An 18,365-nucleotide genomic window follows, 5' to 3' on the forward strand; every position below is an offset into this window, starting at 1 on the left:
ATAAAAATAGATCCAAAAATAGATCCAAAGATTCACACGGCAGTCAGGGAACTTCCAGACAGGATGCTTTTGAAACAGGTATAATTAGCGCTTTTGTAATTAGTTGTATGCAAGGGATGGGATGCTGATTGACTAAGCTGGTTCAATGCCCCAGCTATTTAGGGGGAGCCACTCAATTTCACGCCCATGTGTTGTCAATTGCTGGGTTTCAAGTAAGAGCTTTTTGATACGGCTCTTGATAATTGAGATGGGGGAGGAAAGGTCGGAAAATTTACTAGAGCCAGGGACCATGACATTGTTTTCATTAGGAGTGCATTTGTCGAATATTTTATCAACCAAACTGTTCCATATAGTCGTACCTTTGAAGACAAAATTGTGTTTAGAAATTTCAAGTTTGTGTCGGGGGACCCGCATAGTTTGGCTACATGCTCTGGAACTTGTTTGGAATAAACTTGTCAGAGAGATAGGTTGATGCAGTTTCAAGATTTTAAACAGTTCAGTGGATATATGTTGGGTGTACAGGTTGTGGATTGACATGATTTTCATATACATAATATCAGTGGCGTAATGAAAGGCCCTGCTGACCCCGCTGTGCAGGGGGGCGCCGTCGTAGGGGGGCGCCAAATCGTCATTTGAATGTGGGACAATTTCGAAAACTTAACTAAAGTACTAGCAAAACTGCGCGTTTTGCTCTAGATACACATTGTTTTAGAGTTTTTACCGGCGTATTCTTTAAAATCACCTAATTTGTTCAATTTTAGGGAGGGGCACCAAAAGGGGAGGGGGCGCCAACAGGGGGGCGCTTTTTTCGGCAGGGGGCGCCAACAGGCAACGTTACGCCACTGCATAATATCATCGCACTATGTAATATCATGAACACATCTATTCAAAATATCCCTTTTTAAATGTTGCATTGACTCTTTTGAGTACATATTCTTGTTTGAAATCATCATGAAATAATAGGTTTTAGAACTTTCATTTAATTAATTTTTTAATTTGTAAAGTTCGTAGATTCCTCTACAGGGTCATCGAATAGTTCGACCGCCCTTGTTTTACAGTACACTACATTGTAGATGTTCTGAAGGAGTATCCTAAGATTCTTGATCTTTTGGCACAGGCACCCCTCCTCATTTAACCCTCAATCAAGTTTCCTATCATTCGGCTGAGTCGACTGAGGAGATCGCATAGATCCAATGAATCCTTAGCTACTCCCTAGACTGAGTGACACTGGGATTAGAACCCTGAACCTTCTTTACAGAAGGCGGAAGCTCTAACCACTAGGCCACCCAGCCAATTTAATAATAACATTTAAGGTTTACTCATACCTGATTCTCAGACAACAGACTGCATCAACAGAATGGTATATTTGCTGCTCTATTTGTCACTTATGGTTGGATTTACTGCTATCTCTGCCAAGGACAAGTTTGATTATTGTCTACCTTCTAACAGTAGCTGCTGGCCTTCTCAAGCTCAGTGGAGCGAACTGAAATCCAAAATATCTGGTGGGAAACTTCATGACATCAGTGATAACAGTGAATACAACAAGATATGTGATGCCTCAAGTGTGGACCCTAGCGCTGCCTATACCCTAGAGGATAAAGGTGAAGGAAGATGCATGCAGTATCATGATTGCTCTAAGGAAAAATGTGACGATAAAGCTGGCTGGAACATTCCAGAGTATTCTGTCGAAGCGTCAGAAGAAACTGACATAATAGAAGCTATTAAGTTTGCCAACGAGTACAACATTCAAGTAGTGGTAAAAACAACTGGTCACAACTATGCAGGGGCAAGTATGGGAGATGGAGCACTCCTCGTATGGATGAGACACTTTAAAAAGTATGGGGACATCATAAAGGCTTATGAAAAATGCAGTGAAACATATGATGCAGTTTTAAAAGTTGGTGGAGGGCAAATCTGGGAGGAGGCTTATAAAGCTGTTGGCAATGATTATCATATGGTTGGAGGAGGTGGACTCACTGTATCTGCTGCTGGAGGTTGGTTGAATGGCGGGGGCCTTTCCGCATCTGCCAGACTTTATGGAATGGGTATTGACCAGGTTGTTGAATTTGAAGTTATTACTGCTGATGGATCAAAAGTGACGGCAAGTAAGTGTGAGAATGATGATCTTTTTTGGGCTTTGAGGGGTGGAGGGGGTGGATCATTTGGAGTAACCACAAGTGTCCATTACAAATTACATGCTACCAAACCTTTCTGTGAGATAATCTTTACTATTACTGATTTTTATGAGCCAACATGGGATACTAAAACTCTTGTAAAATGGATAGGAGTTCTCGTAGATTCTGCCCCTACATTCGATCAGAAATGGGGTGGTTACTGGACGTTGAATAGTGGAATATTCTACTACCAAGGCACTGATGAAGAATTGAAAAAGGATGAGTTCTTAATAAAGATTGCTTCACTGGGTTACATTAAATGGGACCGTTGGAATTGTGCTGAATCATACTTTGCTGCTAGAGGTGGCCCAGAGAACATGTCCACTGATCAAACTAGTCAGAAAGAGTTTAACATCGCTAGTCGCCTTGTTCCCATGAGTTTTGTGGAAAATAATCCTGAAAAGATGAAAGAGATTCTCGTATGGATGATCTCCAATGGTTTTTACACTTTCAATTACATAATTGGTGGAAAAATGATGGATGTAGCAGCTGATGCAACAGCTGTTCATCCCGCTATGAGAGAGTCTGTATTTCAAATAGAGACATTCGACGAAAGGCTCATACAGAAATTACGAGATGAATTACCAGACTCTGGAGCAGGATTCAACCATGCAGCCAAGAACGAACCTGATTGGGAAAACCAGTTTTGGGGGAGGAACAGGGAGAGACTGGAGACATTGAAGGAGAAGTGGGATCCTGAAAATCGGTTCAACTGCTGGCACTGTGTGGGTTACCTGGCTAAGTCTGATGCAGGAAGTGTGTCATTCTCCCTCATCTTCTACCTTACAACCTTGGTTATCCTGCTGTGCTCACATTAGAGCAGCTACTCTTCCTGACTCAACTATTGAAAATGAACTGGACTGTGTTAGCAGAGTTACTTGGGACAATACTAGAGGATGGTATTAGTGTTATATTTAACTTCGTTTGACATTTATATTATTTTCGCTATATTAGCGTTTGCTGAACTAGTTTCGTGTTTTAGAGGAACTTTTGACATTTTTCATCGAGTTCTAAACTAATATTCCAGTATCATGTTGAATACCTATAATACATTATATAATATACATTAAGTACTTTGTAGTTGCACGTTGTTGTTAAACTAGATTTTGTTTTGAACTGAGTATTATTTTTGTTCAGTTTTTCACGTTATAGATGAAATTCTACTTCTACTTGTCAAACCTTTTATAATTCTAAACTACGTTGTATAGCTTAATAATTAATTATCCAGTTTTGAGTTTTTAATAATGTTTCACCAATTTAGATATTTCGAGATTTAGTGCTAGTTATTATGGTTTAGATTTTCTTCATTAAACAAGCAACTTATAATTTACTTATTGTGTTTAATTGCATACTTGAAAAAATAACTTCTTTTATTTCAATATAATCTGATCCAAAATGTTATCAAATTATTTCTTTACCGTTAGCGAACGTACTCAATTACAGTTTTTAATTATCAAATCAAAACCAAATAGCTGTCATTGTCAGGAATGTCGTTTCAAGACCTGAGTATAAGCGGGTCTCCTACTCCAAGAGCGGAGTCTCGGGGAGCTGTTAGTGCCCGACATCAGAAGGTCAAACAGAGAACTCACTCTGGGAAAAGCATGGGGGTACGTTAAGATTACATAATTTACATTCCCCATCATAAAGTGATTATAGTAAAAAACACATTTTGATATTTTAATGTTGAACGGTTAAGTTGATACACACCTACAAGTTCAATAGGTGTGATTCACGACTAATTAAATCTGACAACTCCAGTACATGAAATTAATTTTCGGCCGTCTGCATTTCACGCTCCCACATTTTTGTAATAACTAATGTAATAATCAAATGAATAATAAATGATTTGTTATTTGTTCCAGGGAGGCGCAGTAGTGACACGAGACCAGCTAAACCTAGCAAAGAAGCTGGCGTACTACGAAACTGAGGTGGATAAAGCAAAGCAGGAGCTTAATGCTTATAACTCAAAGAAGGATAACACAGTAAGTGTGCAGTGGGTACTCGCTATTGTACAGCGACCTTTTCCATTCCTCACCTTTAAATTAACTCATTTCAAAATCTTAAATTAGTCTACTTCATGGGTTGTACAAGGAGAAAAGTATGGACTATGGCTGTATTATTTTACACCTACAAGACTCCTTACTCCTAAACAAACTTGTATCTGATTCAGTAGAAAATTACATTTTCTCTAATAACGATCATCTCCACTGGCTCCCCCATTTCAGCAAACTAAAGCTCCAGTCCAGCGAGAAGCTATCAACAAAAGTCGCTCTCAACCTCCTCCTATCAAAACACAAGTACCGCCCCTGAAGCTGAGCATGCTGAAACAGAAGAGTGACAGTTCACAATACCATGTAACACGTGGTGTGGATACTTCCCGGTCAGTATTGAGTTGGGGTGACCCCTCCTACAGGGATACTAGACCTCATGGGGTTGGGAAGATTAACACCGGGGGAGATAAGAGGAAGGGAGTTGATAAGGAGAACCGTAGAAAAGAGGAGCAGAGGGAGGAACGGAGGAAGGAGGAACAGAGGGAGAAGGAGAACAGGGACATCGAACATAGAGTAGGTATGAGTGTGTATCGAGCATCATTTTTCGTAATACAGTAACATTATTAGCGATACAAATCATAACAAGATATATAATGTACATATATATATAATATAAGCGTCAGGTGTATGATTGCATAGGAACATAATATAATGGCAAGATTTTAAAGTGCTTTCACCGATTACACTTAATAGCAAGATAGCAGTCACTTCAAGAACTAAAAATAGAAACCATCTCAAAACTTCAATTTAGTCCAGTAAAATCCAATGGTCATGGCCTATGTAATGTCATAATATTTAACACACAGATTAAAATCATTTTGAGAATTTTTCCTGATCCATGACTCAAAGTGCCGAAGGCACAAAAGAGCCTGTGTATATTTTGCGAGATATTCTGAATTAAATAATTGTTGTCACGCGGCGCTGAACTGACCAAGTAAATTGTTCATTTCACCATGATATGTACGTATCCCATTAGGCACTAATTGATAGCATATTGTTATTATTGTTAGTATTACTATTTTGCACAGATCTGTGTCAGGTTGCATAAACAAAAAAAATTAAACAATAAACATATGGTTACACGATTTTCAAATTCAATATGGAATTAACTCATAACTGGGCAGCGCTCGGCCTGTCACTCCGCTATATCTCCATGCTTATAAACAGCAAAGACTGGGGACCCAGGTTATATTGAATATAATAAAATAAGCCATCATGGATCGGGAAATTGAGCGGCCTTCCACAAAAGAAAAGCGGCTGCATTTCTTGTTTCATATACTTATCGTGAGTCATAGCCAGATTAAGAACTGTATTTAAACTTCTCATTAAAAAAAGATAATGTAGATTGTGAAAGAATATTGTTCTGTTCCAAAAACAATTCACTTCACCTCCTCGTCAGTAGTCAATAGTCATGTAATCACGTGACCTCTTGTTAGGCGGAGACGTCAAGAACAGAGCAGGGGGAGGAGGGAGCAGACCCAGATGGAGACATTGAGAGAGATACCGGACAGGAGCTGGGGTTTGAGGCTTTTGAAACTGAGGTAAAGTTTGTGGGAGAGAGATCCACTGTTGTCATGTATTTCAGTCTTGAGATCGAGCATGATTGATGATAATTGTTCACGTTTAGCTGATCGGTTCAAGCATTTATACAATGTATTATGTAACTGATGAAACAATCACTAGGAAGGAAAGATAAAACGAGCTCGACAAGAAGACGCAGTAGAAACACAGATGGTCCAGGACCTAACACAACCGGAAACAACCGACGAAGAGCCCAACTCGTACACCCTCCGCACCCCCTGGGCCACGTCAGAGCGCGCGGACTTTTACGCGCTGAAAGAAATACCACACGTGAAACGAATTGATAACTCGCTCCATACGACCAGCAAAGAACTTACATTCTCTAATCTGAACAATCGGGGAGTTCAGAAGCGGCTGAAATTCAGATTACGGATAATCAGCAGGTTTGTTAGACTCACATTTTCTGTATTTTTGTAACTGTGTCATTATAGATTGTTTTTAGCTACTAATTGTCGCTGTTAGATCTCCCATATGTCCTTGTTTTTAAGACACTATTTCAGATGCGGTAGAGACAGCTTACGTGATCTACATGGTTTCTACTTTCTATCAGACGACTCAATTGTCGTGTACGAGTACAAAGAAATCGGAAAGAGGGTCACCGCCTCCCCACTATTCCCTCGCACTGTATACCGTCACCCACGTGGACGCTGGATCGGAAACTCTTACTCCCTTCGCGATCTGAAAATAGGGTCCACACTTGATCTGCCGACCAGCAATAACCCAGCACTGCCGGCTAGCATCACACGAGCTCCGTATACTCTGCTTCGTGTTATGGGCGTGGATCAAGAAGACGTCCTCAGTTTGGTGTACGTTTTAAATCTGGTCAACAATTTTTCAACTGTGTTCAATAAAATATGATTATTTTTTATTTAGAGTGCTGACGAGTTAAATATATATATATTTATATAACTTATATATAAGTTAAGTGTTCAGACATGATACCTTATGATATAATTCGTTTCAGTTACGACGGTTGTAGGATTGAAGATCGGGCAGATAGAGCAGAACAGATTAAAGACTTTGTTACTCCGGAACAGATATGGAGAATCAGGAATTTAGAGCATATTCAAGGTTTTTCTTACATGCTATCAATTGGATAATTTACTTGATCAGCTTTGTAAACATTTTGTTATAATATACATGCTTAATTCGGGGGAAGGGGGTTATTTGCCATTTATTTGAAATTTCGGGGTTTTCACCATTCTCCCCATGGCCTAAATGGCTATGGCACCCCCCCCCCCCCCGATTCGGCCTTCACTTGATAAATTAATGCAATATTATGTTACATAAAATATCGAGTATTAGATTAGGTTCTTTGAAAAGGTGTGTGTCACTGTGAGTCACTGTGCCTATATCTGAATTGATAAATTGTACCTCCGTTTTTCTTATTTGCTTCTCAAGTTTCAACCCGTTTTGCTCATTTACGTTTTGCAAATCATGATCATCGATTATAGCTGCGAACCTTGATATCTCGGTCATCTGAGTAAGCTGTAAAATACAAACATGTTTTTATGACCTTTTCTCAATTTTGAATTAGGGCATTTGTTCTGCTGAACATTGAGGACACATCATGGCATGGTAGAAGAAAATATCGTGATACACCTGAGTGACAGTGATCCTCTTCTGGAGAGCAAGCAGATGCTTGTTGAAAACAGCAACGTTTTCTGCTACATTCTACTAGAATGCTACCAGCTAGAACACGACATGACAGACTTTACTCCAGAAATAGTGGAGATGACTTTAACTCTGTTACATGACCAGAAAATAGAGCAGATCGAAGAATCAGAATTTAGAGAAGTGTTTAAAATTTCTGTTGTCTTTGATTTCAACTGGCTTATTGAATCCTGCGAAGTTTGGCTTCTTGAAAAGATCAACACCATGGTAGAGACCATGTATTATGAGTCACTGGTATACCTGTTCAACGAGTGTTATTACATTTACTGTAAATGGAAATTGTCACAGTTTATGGAGGCACTGATCTCAAAAGTTCGTTTCAAAGACATTTCTTGGTTCCTAGCTCGGTACACAAAATAAAACCACCGACAACTGAGCAAAGATCAGCTGAAGTTCTTACTGCATCTGGCAGGTTCGAACTCCAAGGTATTTCTGGAGATGTTAATGTGCCGTATAAACGGTCAGGAATGTCTTGATGATCGTATCAGATATTTGTTAAAACACATGAACTTGTCTGTGTGTGCTGAGAAACACGAAACAGTGTACCATGAAATGTCTGCAAGATTATCAGATTTAAAGGATCTGTCAATGGATGATTTCCGACTGGTACTGAAGCTCATAACAGAAGCTTCAAGAGATGCCAGCGCCCGAAAAAGAAGTACCCCGTCGGCAAATCTTACTGTCATAGTGTCATTCATGAAAGCCAACAGGTGTCACTGGTAGAAAACTGTATTCAAAGTTTGAAAGACATCACACAGTTGATTACTGAGGGGAATGTGAAAAGCATGTACACTGTGATCGAGTATTGTTAGAATCGACCGATGATAACTCTCTCAGTTCAGGAGGTTTAATAGAATTTGTGGAATGTTTAGAAAAATTGTCTCACGGTAAACTACTTTTACAACGGTTGTCTACACACCATATTGACATCTTCATATCTTCTTTGAAGTCATGGGATAACGAGAGAAAAGGACAAGTAAAGAGTTGTAGGAGATTTTCAAGTAGTGTTTCAGAGGTTATTAAAAACGAGATAAAATTAAACTTTAAAGATGGTGCTTATTTGATGGCCAAGATTACGTCCTCTCGCCTTTCAAGTATCGAGAAGGGAAAAGTTCAGTTAATAAAGCTACTAGAAATGATAAGAAGCAGTGAAAAACTTGCATTATGCTACGATAACATTCTTTCAGTGGGAGATAAGATAACGCCAAATAAGTCCTTCAAGTCATATCTGGGAATGAAGGAGAAGGACAGACCTAGATACATGTTCAAAATGAAACATCCATCTGATACTGACTGCGAAAGAGAGGGGGAATGTGGATTTATGATGTTACAAACGTGTGAAGGTGTTTATGAACTATCTAAAGTAGAGGATGACTACATTGGGAGTGGTGTACATCTACATGAGGAGATAAGTACAGATAACATGAGTTGTTACATGGTCCAACCAATGTAAATAAAACCATCCGGACAGTGCACAACATCCCGACATTCAACTGAGTAAATTGTCCCAGTCATGTGGAAGCGGTGTTTGGATAGATTTTTCACAGAGTGTAAAACCCTGCATAGAATACGATATTGGGGACTGTCTTGTGGCCAAATTCTAGGTCCAACAGCCTTCTGATCCTATATTGTGAATTTGACGAAATCAATGGTCAAAAACTCTGTAGTATTGACTCACATTTACTGATTAACTTATTAGCGATTTTACCAAACCCCATAATCATGGGTAGAGTGGACCGCTGTCAGTGTCTCTCTTTCCCAAACAAAAGGAAATGATATTACTTTGATTGACCGTTCTCAAATGCAAAATGATACCGAGAATGAAATCGGTCGCTCGCTTTTCCCATTCATTCACGGCTTACGAATTGTAATAAGTTTCGATTGATTACATCAATCAGATGCTGTAAAAATCTCTTTGGGTTGCGTTCGGGTCGATACCTAGTATTTCGGGGTAAGGGTGGTAGTTATTAGTATTACTTATTGAATTAGCTGAAGTTTATTGAATCTTCATTGCCGAGTACAGCTGCCTTTGGGTAGTTCTTCTTAATCTATTATGTATTACAATTGTAAATGAATGGGAAAAGCGAGCGACCGATTTCATTCTCGGTATCATTTTGCATTTGAGAACGGTCAATCAAAGTAATATCATTTCCTTTTGTTTGGGAAAGAGAGACACTGACAGCGGTCCACTCTACCCATGATTATGGGGTTTGGTAAAATATCATCTCTTTTTGATTATAATGTCAGGGTACTTTATAAAGTCGAAATATAAACTAATATCTTCATTAATAAGGAGGAAGTTTCAACGATTTCGAAATCTATCCTTTAAAAACATTTCCTTGTGTTTAGGGAAGCATATCGGTCGATCACTGACTGAATATGCCACTTAATACTCATTCAAGTTGGCATTAAATTCATATATAATGACATTAAACTGTCGTGGCAAAGCAGAATTTGTTGGAAATCACGAATGAGCAAAATTCTCACCTTTCGCACGTGCAAACTTTGAGCGGACGTTGCGTGCGCATCCAATATTGAATCGCCGTAAATTTTTGCATGTAATTGTTTTATATATAGCTTGATAAGCATGCAAAGTTTCAAAGTATTTTAAGAAGAACTGTAATCACAACGGCACTCTAAAGTTGACAGAAAATGACGAAAACAGCAATTTTCAGTGATTTTAGCGATTTTCTATCAATTTGGGCGTGTCCCAACGTGTGCAACTTTTCGATTTTCAACTTTAAAACTAGCCTATGACACAATTTATACCTATAGGAAGCAGAACTGAGCTCCACAACCCAAGGCATGGCCCAACACCAGAGAATACTAAATCGCAAAATTGACGTTTTTATAAAATAATTCTTCAAAAAAGCACAAACTTCAATGACGAATATCTTTATGAAGGAGCAAGCTAGAAAAACTTTCTGGTAGATTTTCAGAATGCTTGAACAATTATCTAAGATAAAAATTTCCTCAGATTTTGAATAAAATTACTCCTTAATGGTTTAAAATTAATTTTAAAAGTTATTACTTTGTCAAAAATCAAGTTTTAAAAACGGTTAACTTGATGACGTCATCAAGGGGTGTTTATGACGTCATATAATTTTTTTATACAATGTAAACTAAAGTATAAACAATTATTTGCAAGACCTGTGGTCGGAAATGGCTGTATCTTTTATACTTTTGAATCTATGGACAATTAAATACAGGCTACAATTGACTGGCAAAGCGTCTATCCCTGAATATATATATGTGTATATGTATATATGTATCACGACAATCTATCGTAAAACAGGGGTTCTAGAAAACCCACTTCCCGATGCTCCTGAAACCTGAAACTTTTTTTGCAGTCGATTTGGTCAACGTCTAGACGCCCTGAAAAATTTCAGATCTCTAACTCAATTTTAACATGGTTTTTAAGGCACCTGAATATGGCGATTTTGGGTTTTTTACCGAATTTCGTATAACAGTGCTGGCGAGTATTTTATGCAAATTTCTTAAAAATCTCAACATAACTATTTTTATTCCTGTCATCTTTGACATCAAATTAGAATGTTTTGAACTAAAAATAAATCTGCTGAACGACTTCCGATGAGTCTTAATGCCTGAAAAACTCCTGCCGGAGGCGGCGGCCTTCGGCCGCCGCCTCCGGCCGGAGTGCACGCTTCGCGTGCACGCAAGAGGCTTCCGACGAGTACCAAAGGGGTTATAATAGTAAAGGGGGTATAATAGTAAAGGGGGTACAATAGTAAAGGGGGTACATAGTATACCCCCAATAAAGACACCGCTCGTGCTTGCCAGCACTGTGATAACTTTGCCGTAAATAGTATTTACGACATCATATACATTTTTATTCATTCCAAACGTTTCTCGTTCACAAATCTTAGTGTTGAATTTGTGACCTCCTATACTTTTGACTGGTAACGTGTCACGTGATTCAGTAATCAGTCTGTAAACCAGTTATACTAGTTCTTACTGGGTAAATATTTAAAACATACTGTGTTTCCATTGTTGATAGTTTTTTTTGGGGAAAATTGAACCAATGTATAATTATGGTGAGAGGGTATAATTTTCATATTTCAAATATGAATGTTGGAGCATTTCTAAAGAATTCAGCATATAAACGTCAGGTTCACGGACTGTAGTGCGACACGTACTCTAGTGCGACATAGAGTACGTGTCGCACTAGAGTACGATTACCTAAACGTCATCTCACTATCAGGTCAGATAAGGACACAACTACGTTCACGCCCTCTGAGATCGCTGGTAGGGCTAGGTCACTACTTTATCCTTCACGATAAAGATAAGGATGGATTCTGGAGGGCCGACGAACTTCAGGCAGTCCTCAGAACTTTCAGAATAAAACTATCGCATCAGGTCTGTTGTTAGTTTACAGTTGTTTTCGTGATCTACGGTATTTTATTGTGTTCGAATTCACGAAGAAAATAATGGTAATTTTAAATAACAACTCTGCCTCACCTGTACACATAAATTAAAAGGAGGTGTCAGCTCAGTGAGTTGAAATGTATACACATTTAAAGATAACAATACCTCCTATACTACAATGTTTATTTTATTCGTGAGCCACATTTTGAAAATGTTTCCGTGTTAAAACATTCTGGCGTTAACTTGAGAATCTGATGCATGCTATTTTAAAAATCTGATCAAATGCTATTGTCTAATTTCCTCCAAAAAGCACTGCAACAAAAATATTAAAACTCATGCTCCGTGTAAACTTTAATTAACCGTTCTTCCTCCTGCTCAGGATTTCGTTGTGTTTTGGGATATTCTAGATGAAGACGGAAGTGGATTGCTTGACGTAGGAGAGTTTCTGCGGGGCTTGCTGGGTGAAATGAGTGAAGCAAGGGTAGGGATAGTGTATAGAGCCTGGATAAAGATGGACCCCGGGAGAGTTGGGGAGGTGGCGTATAAAACTGTCGGCCAGTTTTACAATCCTGCTGTCAGTCTTAATCCTGACTCCGGTTAGTCGGAAATTGAAGTGATGTTAAATATTGGTCTTCGCCAATGGCTCTCAAATATTTAGAGTAGCAATTCAAACATGATATAATTTCGCTTGCCTCAAATCTGAAGCTCATCTGTATCATCAATTGTATTAAGCAAGCTTATCCTGCTATGACCCAGGGACGTAGCCAGGACTTTTCTTTGAGGGGGGCTGTCGGCGAGCGAAGCGAGCCGACGCGTCCAATCAAGCTGCGCAGCGAGCAAAGCAAGCAAGCTGTGGCAGGGGTCTGAGGGCGCAGCCCCCAGCGGGGTCCAGGGGCGGAGCCCCTTGGCGGGGGCTAGGGGGGCGCAGCCCCCCGGAAATTTTTTGCGAAACAGGGTGTTTTAGACGACATTTGGCATTAAAGAAATTTGTAGGACAGCAATAAACTGGGATTGAAAAGAATCAAGTACTCACGTAAATTTGGTAACTTCACAACAGCAATCTGCATTCTCCAATCAGAATTTACGACTTACTCAGGCCTCATCGTCTTAAGATTTTTACATTTCCTACGGTCTAGGGGACACTATTGACTATAATTATAGAAGTCTTCTAGAATGTTTGCTTGGATTTAATGACATATATTTACTAATCCACAGTTCAAATCTTTGACTGACTGCAGTCATAAACACAGCCCAGTTACCAGGCGACCATGGGGACTAGGGGGCTTATCTTTTTTCTGGGGTTCGATTTTTTCCGGGGGGGCTGCCGCCCCCCTAGCCCCCCCCCCCTGGCTACGTGCCTGCTATGACCTATGTGTTTTCGACCAATATATCTATAAGTATAATCCCCGCGCGTCGTAACAAAGTTCCTTCTTTCGTGTAGATAATTGTTAAAATTGTAAAAAAAGCACGTTTGTCAACCCGTAGTGCAGCATTTCAATATATAGCGCGCGCTGGCATTGGTATGTCGGTCGCGCGCATCAATAACAAACGGTCACATTCGGTTAACAAATTACGTAATTACAAGAAATGATCTCACTATCTCAGCGATCCAATTCTTACAAAAATTCTTAAAATAATAGATACTGATACATTTATTCATCATCACATTCTTTGTTGACTAAAATTGGGAGCCCAGGCTACGGTCCTGTACTGACACAAAACAAACTGAAATTATAAAGATTATGGTGCTCTTAAATCTGAATCCTGTTATTCTTATATCCCGTTCAAGAAGGTCACATTTACCTGTGACAATAAAGCAGATAATGTCCAGTTATTGAGTCCCTGGGAAAGAATCAAATTGAGTTTATGATTCATTTTCAGGGATCCAATCACCAATGGTTGATTCCTCTTCCCATCCACAAAAGTTGCTAAAGTTGTCAATAAGTCCTAATTTAGTAACTTCTCAGACGGCACCTCTACTAAAGAGCAGTTAGTTGAGGAGTTCCTGGAGTGTTTCAGTGCCGGGCCTCTCAATCAGAAGATAACATACAGTGTAAGTATATTCTTATACTCACAATCACTAATCAGGGTCAAATATCTATAACCTTGCTTATTTGCAAGAGAAAAAGCCTGATCTATATATTTTACACGATAGCTCTCGAAATTTCGTCAATATTTGAATATTTTGTAAAATTTTTGATATCTGGACTAGTTTTGACACAATTGTAATCGATTTACAAAAAAAAAGAGCTAAATATAGCCGATTGCTTCTTCATGAATTAATCTACAGATGTTTGAAACCGTGCTAATGTATCGTGAACACTCTGTATTTGAAAACATTATACCCCTTGAAACATGAACTAGTATTTATAATTTGTTTCATTGTAATCTTTATTCAATTGACTAGTAACTAGTAACTAGTCGATTACCATGCGTCTAAAAACTAGTTCGGCTTTTGTTTGGTACCGGTTTGAGGGCATACCGCAGAATTATTGAAAATGGTACTCTGACGAATGGCAACCTGAACTACAGCGTAACTCTAGCCTCATTATATGTGATGACAGACTTGTTGCTTTTTGGTATAGTTTTTGCCTACTATTCACATAAGTCAATTTATCCATTGATCAAAATCAAAAACATAAGGCGACTTGCAAAAAGGTTAAATGCGTTTTGTTGATAGACTCTATCAACGTTAAAGCAGCATATCATTAACATATCCCTTTTTCCTCCGCCGAAAAACATACCTATTTTGCCACTATACTCAGCACTTTACTGATAATTTATGTTTATTGCAGGAGTTTGTGGATTACTACACAGCACTGAGTCTGTCAGAAGAGGAGGACGAAGTTTTTGTTACCTTCATGAAACATTGCTGGAATGTGTAATTAATCAGACTAGAATTACGAAGACTATTGTAGTTTGCTAATTGTTAGGCAACATAGAAAACTGTGGGAGTTGCTATGAAAATGGACACATCCATAATACTGACGACAGAAATTATCTGAGTTATTAGGTCAGTCTAACTCAGAAAACTGTTGGTTACTAGGTAACCTTGATAGGACTCAGCGAGTTGATAGATTTGAGTTAATATATACAGTGAGAGAGAATGAAGAAAGGAACTGCAGATTTAATGATGTGATGAAATCCAGGGCGGTATACCAAATACTGTAAGAGTGATTTCCATTTAATATTCTTCCCACACACACGCCACTGGTCTAAATATAGCATGATATCATATTATTATCCCGTCCGGTTTGAATTGTGTTACCTGATTATACGACCTGTTGTTTATTGTTGTGACTTGTGAAATCGTGGTATGCCTTGCGGTCATTATCATTTATCAACCTTCATTTTATCGGCAGTGACCTATTATTTTGCCTAATTTATACTGACATTGGCGGTGAATTGTTAATATTGATAATTAGAGCACAGGTCTTCAACTCGATTACACTTACAGTAATAATGGAGCTGAATTATATCATTATTTTGTTAAATTTACAACTTCATTCGGCCGACCTTCTACCCGCTCAGCAAATGGTTGATTATAATTCCCTGAGCAATGTAGTTATTTTAGTTCCGTATGTCAGCTGGACTGATGTTTTCCGGAGAAGTAAACGCTGGCTAATTGGGTTCCATTTTATTCACTTAGCATATAGTTAAATTATTGCTCGCTTATGATAATCAGATTACATATACAATTAGTTTTCAATCCAACTGCTTTAAAATATAAATACCATTTGTACGAGGTGTCCAAATTTTGCATGCTCACAATTTAAAAACTTTCATTATTTTTTCAACACCTTATTTTTAATGACAGCGCCAAAACTCTTACTCTTACTCTTATTCTTCGGTTTTATTATTAGTCATATATTTTAAGTTCGAACAATGCCTGTTTCTGCGCCGGAAAAGATAATTACCTAGCATTCAAGCCGGCCTGGAAGTAGCTATTTTCTTTATTTTAGCTAATTGTTTTTCTGAATGTGCAAGTGTTAAGTACATTTTTCCATCACTATTGTGAATGTTCCTCGTGATTTTTATTAACGATTCATGTTCCTATCTTCAATTTTAATTCAGATCACCATAATAATTTATTTATGACGCTGTAAATATCATCTTATGTCGATAGTTTAATTTGAGTTAATCGCATTATTTTACTTCTTCGAACTGTGACAAACAAGGATTGAACCTCAACCAATTTTCGACAATAATAAACTAGTGATTTAAAAAAAATTGTCCTCTGAATGAATATTTCCCATTTCATGTTTCAAATTCCCAGGAATTCAAAAAATCAACCACAAACCAATTTAAGTTAAGGACATACCAGATGCTGCCCTGGATAAATGTAGATGTTAGTCTGACTGGCTAGTGAAACAAATTAGTTAATTGTACTTGTAGAAAAGTGCTGGAATATAAAATATAATCTCCCTTCCAATGCCTCGCATTCTTTCGGGACTTTCGCACCGTGCGTCACTCTTATAGTCTAAACACAAATTAGCTTGTACAATTTAGTTGTAAACATTCCAATTTTCACCGAAAGTATTTATAAAATTAGAAGATATTAGCAGTTTAGGCCGGGTTTCACTGCACAAGAAGAATTGAAAGCTGACGGACAGCGCGACTGTAGCGTGTTGACAGCTATACAATTTTGGTGAACAAATTTCGACCAAGTCGCACATTTTAGCTGCCGTTGTTTACTGGGCGGCGCTCAGCCTGTCATTACATTCCGCCGAATCTTTATTTTATGAACATAATAGCCTGGCCGGGTCCCCAGGTAACCGTTACTAAGCCTTGCTCGACAAATCGGGTGTCGTTGTCAAATGTACAATTTTGCTGCTGTGCGCGTTTCATCGCGTTTCTTATTTGCCTCAAAATAAGTACTCGAAGTTGAACAATCGACAGTTAATTCCGATGCTTTTCAGTTTCTTGATCAATTGTTGTACACTATTTGTTAATCCCCCATAACATAATGACACCAAAAACTGATGGTGCAGATTACACAGCTGAAATTTAATTAAATGAATGTTTAAAACCTACTGTATATAACTCAATTTGTCTGCATGTAATATTGGTGAGGTGAGGTTGGACCCTTAAACATTTAAATCGTTGGACCACATCTGCTTACTGCTGGTTAGTGGTTACATTTTACTTTTTACATCTTCAGCTTCCGTTATAATAAACCGTGTCATCTACCTCTGATCAAATTTCAGGGGAATTAATAATAATGCTAAAATCAGGAAAGCATGCCTGTTCCTTGTTACATGTTAACTTGTATTCATTAATTGTTCATTTTTATCCAACGAACGGACGTGACCAGGCCGGACCGCACGATCAAACCACTCATCACACCCTTGCTCCAGATGTTGACATTTTGTATGATCGTGAACGTTATTTTATCGAGGTGTGCTGCCTATTTTTGTTTTGCATCGCAAAATTTCATTTTAGTTATACCTCCGTGACGAAATTAAAAAACAAACGTTACACTTCATACATACACTCATGTATATGATAGATCCCATTTCAACATAGTAAAGCATGACAAATTAAATCTACATAGTTTTCATCTACAAAAATATTCAAAAATGATGAACTGATACCTATACTATGCATCATGATTAATCGCAATGCATTTAAGTTATCAAAACGTCATTGTAGTAAATCTCTTTTAGATTTATTCTTTCTTCAGTTGGAGTGTTCTAAAGTTTTATATGTACAACAACCAGGTTTTTCTCAGATGTTCTTTAAAAGTCGAAGTAGTAGGTAGCGTTAGGTATTGCACTTTTAACCTGTCAATTTGAGTTTTTTATGCTATTTTCGGCGCATATTTGCTTTACATTTAAACACAATATTTCACATTAGAAATGTATTGCTTTGTCGCAAGTTCTTCATCCAACAATACCAGCTGTTAAAAGAAGCTATTACTTATAAAACATAAAAATGTTATATTATATCTAAGTAAAGCTTCTAATATTACTTAAAACTAAGAGTGAGAAATTCAGTTATTGAGTTATTTATTCAGTTATTGAGTATCAACAGCACCTACTCAGCCTGATTAGTCAATAGTTTAGCGATCAATGACGGGTAAAATTTAAAGAGGGATCAGTGGATCACGAGTATTTCCAACCACGTACTATGATGGCAAAGTAGGTACTAGATATCTCAACCGTCTGTTCCGAGCATGCAGAATCTTTAAATATAATAGGAATAATAATCACATAAAAGGACATGATCATTTGAAGTTAGGATATTAGTAAAAATGTGTAACCCTATTAAATGTCACGATGTATTTAACTTTGTCACACTATGAAACTATATAAACCCTTGCTGATCAATAACTCGCCAGGGGAGCATTTCAACCCTATGTTATATTATGTCATGTGGGGTGATTCAGAATAACAATTCAGAATAACCATTCAAAATACATCGATTCATGTTGGTTTCGACTGTCGGTGGCCCTTTTACAAAAATAGCGATGTTTGAGTGTAGAGTGATTTAGCTACAT

The 18,365-nt window shown here is 38.0% G+C and overlaps 3 protein-coding genes across 3 annotated transcripts in view; all 3 read left to right on the forward strand.

Annotated features, from left to right (window-relative positions):
* LOC134815750 (four and a half LIM domains protein 5-like) overlaps positions 1-18,365 on the forward strand; it is a 40,168-nt gene that overhangs the window by 6,603 nt on the left and 15,200 nt on the right. The window lies entirely within an intron of this gene.
* Positions 1,388-2,992, forward strand: LOC134814881 (uncharacterized). The gene has a single exon (XM_063823185.1). It carries the CDS (start codon positions 1,388-1,390, stop codon positions 2,990-2,992), a length of 1,605 nt encoding a protein of 534 aa, XP_063679255.1.
* On the forward strand, positions 3,651-16,005 carry LOC134814956 (calcyphosin-2-like). The gene is made up of 11 exons (XM_063823322.1): positions 3,651-3,781; positions 4,037-4,156; positions 4,400-4,738; positions 5,662-5,766; positions 5,909-6,189; positions 6,307-6,612; positions 6,771-6,877; positions 11,703-11,857; positions 12,246-12,462; positions 13,834-13,919; positions 14,662-16,005. Exons 1-11 carry the CDS (start codon positions 3,662-3,664, stop codon positions 14,749-14,751), a joined length of 1,926 nt encoding a protein of 641 aa, XP_063679392.1. The 5' UTR covers positions 3,651-3,661; the 3' UTR covers positions 14,752-16,005.

This window comes from Bolinopsis microptera, chromosome 5 (genome assembly GCF_026151205.1).
Source record: "Bolinopsis microptera isolate Bmic1 chromosome 5, MBARI_Bmic_1.0, whole genome shotgun sequence".
Lineage (NCBI taxonomy): Eukaryota > Metazoa > Ctenophora > Tentaculata > Lobata > Bolinopsidae > Bolinopsis > Bolinopsis microptera.

Bases quoted from the DNA above. Each gene is read 5' to 3' on its own strand.
- LOC134814956 (XM_063823322.1), top strand. From the start codon at position 3,662: ATGTCGTTTCAAGACCTGAGTATAAGCGGGTCTCCTACTCCAAGAGCG. The intron at 6,190-6,306 runs GTTTGTTAGACT...ACACTATTTCAG, and splicing joins AGATTACGGATAATCAGCAG to ATGCGGTAGAGACAGCTTAC. The intron at 13,920-14,661 runs GTAAGTATATTC...TGTTTATTGCAG, and splicing joins ATCAGAAGATAACATACAGT to GAGTTTGTGGATTACTACAC.
- LOC134814881 (XM_063823185.1), top strand. From the start codon at position 1,388: ATGGTTGGATTTACTGCTATCTCTGCCAAGGACAAGTTTGATTATTGT.